We start from the raw sequence: 3,299 nt of genomic DNA, 5'->3' as shown, positions 1-3,299 counted from the left end.
AATGGGAGTATCACTGTGGTAAGCTGGAGACCTAAGTCAGGGTAGGCTCCTGAGAGGATATGAGGGGGATTCTAGCAGAGACCTCTAGTAGCAGAGACCATAGAGACTGGAGAGGACGTCCTCTAACTAGACTAGTCTTTTAGTAAAGGGCCAGGAACAACAACCCACCCACAAAAACTGTGACCCAAAATTTACCCTTCCTATGAGATGTGCAGGGATAAGGATAGAGCAGAGATCGAGAGAATGACCAATCAATGCTTGGCCCAACCAAAGACCCATCCTATCAGAGAGTGTCAATCCCTGACACTATGAAAGATACTCTGATAAGCTTTCAAACAAGAGCCTGTCAAAGTTGTCGTCTGAGAGGCTCTACCCAGCAACACCTCAAACAGGTGGTGCAACTCACAGCCAAACAGTGATTGATGTGTAGGAAGTCTTGGGAAATAGTAAGAAGAAAGAGAAAATGACCGAGAAGTGACAGGAACTCCAAAAGAAAACCAACAGAGCCAGCTAACTAGGGCCTAGAGGGGCCTGCGACTGAAGCATCAACTAAGGACCATGCATGAACTGGACATATGCCCCCTACAAAGATGTAGCAGATGGGCACCTTAGGCTTCAAGTGAGTCCTCTAGTAAGGGAAGTGTGGACAGCACTGAACACAGACTCACTTGCCAGCTTTTAGATCACTTTTCCCTGGCGGGACTGCCTTGCCAGGCCACAAGTGAAGAGGACACTCTTAGAGCTTACGCAACTTGATGAGCTGGGCTGGATGGGAAAGGGAGCCTCCCTTTTCTGAGGAAACAGAATGGGATGAGAAAGAGGATGGGACTGGGAGGAGAGAAGGGAAGAGACTACAAGGATGTAAATTGAATAAAATAAATAAATGAGAAAAAAAAGATCAAAAATGAGTCCTAAAAAAAATAAAAAGTGAGATCTTAGGATGGAGAGATGGTTCAGTGTTTAAGAGAACTGGCTGCTCTTGCAGAGGTCTGGGATTTAACAGCACCTACATGACAGTTCACAAATCATCTCTTATTCAAATTCTAGGAATCTTATGCTCTCTTCTGACCTCAGTGTGCACCAAATATCCTTAATCTACACTAGATAAGAAGGAAGTTTGGTTCAACATGACTCAGTAACCAATATTGGCCCAATCTTTGAGAGTCTGACTTCAAATAGTTTATTTTAGTCATACTTAAACAAAGCACAATTTGGAAAGATTGTGATAATTAACTTATAATTAACTCGAACTTGAGTACACAACAAAGCTTAAGACATGACTACATTGAAACTCTTTGTGAGGTACAAGTGACATCTTTCATAAAGATAGACTTTATAGGTTAATTGATGAAATAGGTTCAAGATAAACAAGCTCATGATAAAAATCTGTGGGAGGGTAGGGCTATAGACTGACTGAGACAAACAAGCTTAAGATAAAGGTCTAGTGGAACCAGCATGGCCTGGCCACACATACAACATAAAGGCCACCAAGCTTTTATCCACAGTTGTTCTCAGCCTTCTTGGCAGAAAACAATTTAAACTTTTCTTACTTTGAAGACAAGCATGTATATTTAATGTTTCAGTTTTCCTAGTGCTTATGTGTCGGTACAAGGACCTACATACATTCTATACATGTGTACAGAAAAAGTACCCATTCCATAAATAATAATAATGTAAAATTTTAAGTGAGATCTAAATTTAAAAAAAAACAATAGTAATGAAGTGTTAGAGGAGACGCAGAAACACACATATCTTGGTAGAAGAAAAATGGCTTAATTTAATAAATGAGTGATGTAAAAATATAGTTTATATGCATAATTATAATGTTTTAAACCTTTATTACCTTAGTACTAACCCTCAAATAGTTTCACTTTTTTTGTTTTACTTTTTAAAGAAACTTATTATTTTGCTTAGCATATCTTTGAAGGCTATTTTCACTTGTTTGTTTCTGAGAGTGTAGATGAATGGGTTTAACAGAGGTGCAACAGAAGTATTTAAAACAGCCACTTTCTTATTAAAATTTGCTGCATCTTTAACAGAAGGATTTATATACATGAAAATACAGCTTCCATAAGAAAGTGAGACCACTATCATGTGTGAAGAACACGTAGAAAAAGCTTTCTTTCTCTGTTGAGCAGAGGGGATCCTCAAAATGGTCCTGATGATATGTGCATAGGAGAGAATCACCAACAGCAAGGTTAAGATGAGGGTCACAGCAGCCAGAAGGAATTGGATCACTTCTATGAAGTGTGTGTCTGAACAGGATAAATGCAGCAAAATAGTGGAGTCACAGCAGTAATGATTGATAATGTTGGATGCACAGAAATTCAACTGAAGAGTCATTGCATGTGGAACAACAACAACCATAAAACCTGAGAACCAAGAACTTAAAACTAATTGAAAGCAAAGTCTTCTGCTCATGATAGTTGTGTAATGCAGGGGTCTGCAAATGGCGGCATAGCGGTCATAGGACATAGCTGCTAAGAGATAAAATTCGGTTGCTCCCAGAAGGATTGCAAAAAAATACTGTGTAAAGCAACCAGCAAAGGAAATAGTTTTGACTCCAGTTCCAATATTGACTAGCATTTTGGGAACAAAGACAGAAGTAAAAGATATCTCCAAAACTGCAAAATTTCGGAGGAAGAAATACATAGGCGTCTGGAGGCGGTAATCCAGTAGGGTCAAGAGAATGATGGCTGAGTTTCCCATGATACTTAAGATATAAGTTAGGAGCAAAAAGAGAAGAAGCACAGCTTGAAGGTTGACATCACTTGTCAATCCAAGAAGAATGAATTCTGTCACTGATGTGTGGTTTGCCATCATTAACTTCAGGCAGGTCAAAATAGAGAATAACAATGACAAATGTTGAAATGAAATTTAAATTAGTTTCAACATAAAATCAGAATTCACAACCTCCACTCAGATGTAGCCTGTGGTAGCTCAGTAACCATTGGTTTCCCAAAGTGAGGGGAACAGGGACTATTTCTAACAGGAACTCGATGACTGGCTCTTTGGTCTCCCCACCCCCGAAGGGAGGAGCAGTCCTGTTAGGCCACAGAGGAGGGCTTTGCAGCCAGTCCTGAAGATACCTGATAAAACAGGATCAGATGAATGGGGAGGAGGTCCCCCCCCATCAGTGGACTTGGAAAGGGGCACAGTGGAGATGAGGGAGGGAGGGAGGGAGGGACTGGGAGGGAATGAGGGATGGGGACACGGCTGGGATACAGAGTTAATAAAATGTAACTGATAAAAAAAAAAAAAAAAAGCAACAGTTAAAAAAAAAAAAACAGAATTCACAA

The 3,299-nt window shown here is 40.0% G+C and overlaps 1 protein-coding gene across 1 annotated transcript; it reads right to left on the bottom strand.

Annotated features, from left to right (window-relative positions):
• Positions 1-1,881: 1,881 nt before the first annotated feature.
• Positions 1,882-2,820, bottom strand: LOC110540994 (olfactory receptor 2AP1-like). Its single transcript, XM_021627780.2, has one exon. The coding sequence runs from the start codon at positions 2,818-2,820 to the stop codon at positions 1,882-1,884; it is 939 nt and encodes a 312-aa protein (XP_021483455.2).
• Between the last annotated feature and the right edge of the window lie 479 nt (positions 2,821-3,299).

Source organism: Meriones unguiculatus, chromosome 7 (genome assembly GCF_030254825.1).
Source record: "Meriones unguiculatus strain TT.TT164.6M chromosome 7, Bangor_MerUng_6.1, whole genome shotgun sequence".
NCBI classification, from domain to species: Eukaryota; Metazoa; Chordata; class Mammalia; order Rodentia; family Muridae; genus Meriones; species Meriones unguiculatus.
This window is presented reverse-complemented; position numbering and strand designations above follow the sequence as displayed.

Bases quoted from the DNA above. Each gene is read 5' to 3' on its own strand.
- LOC110540994 (XM_021627780.2), bottom strand. From the start codon at position 2,820: ATGGCAAACCACACATCAGTGACAGAATTCATTCTTCTTGGATTGACA.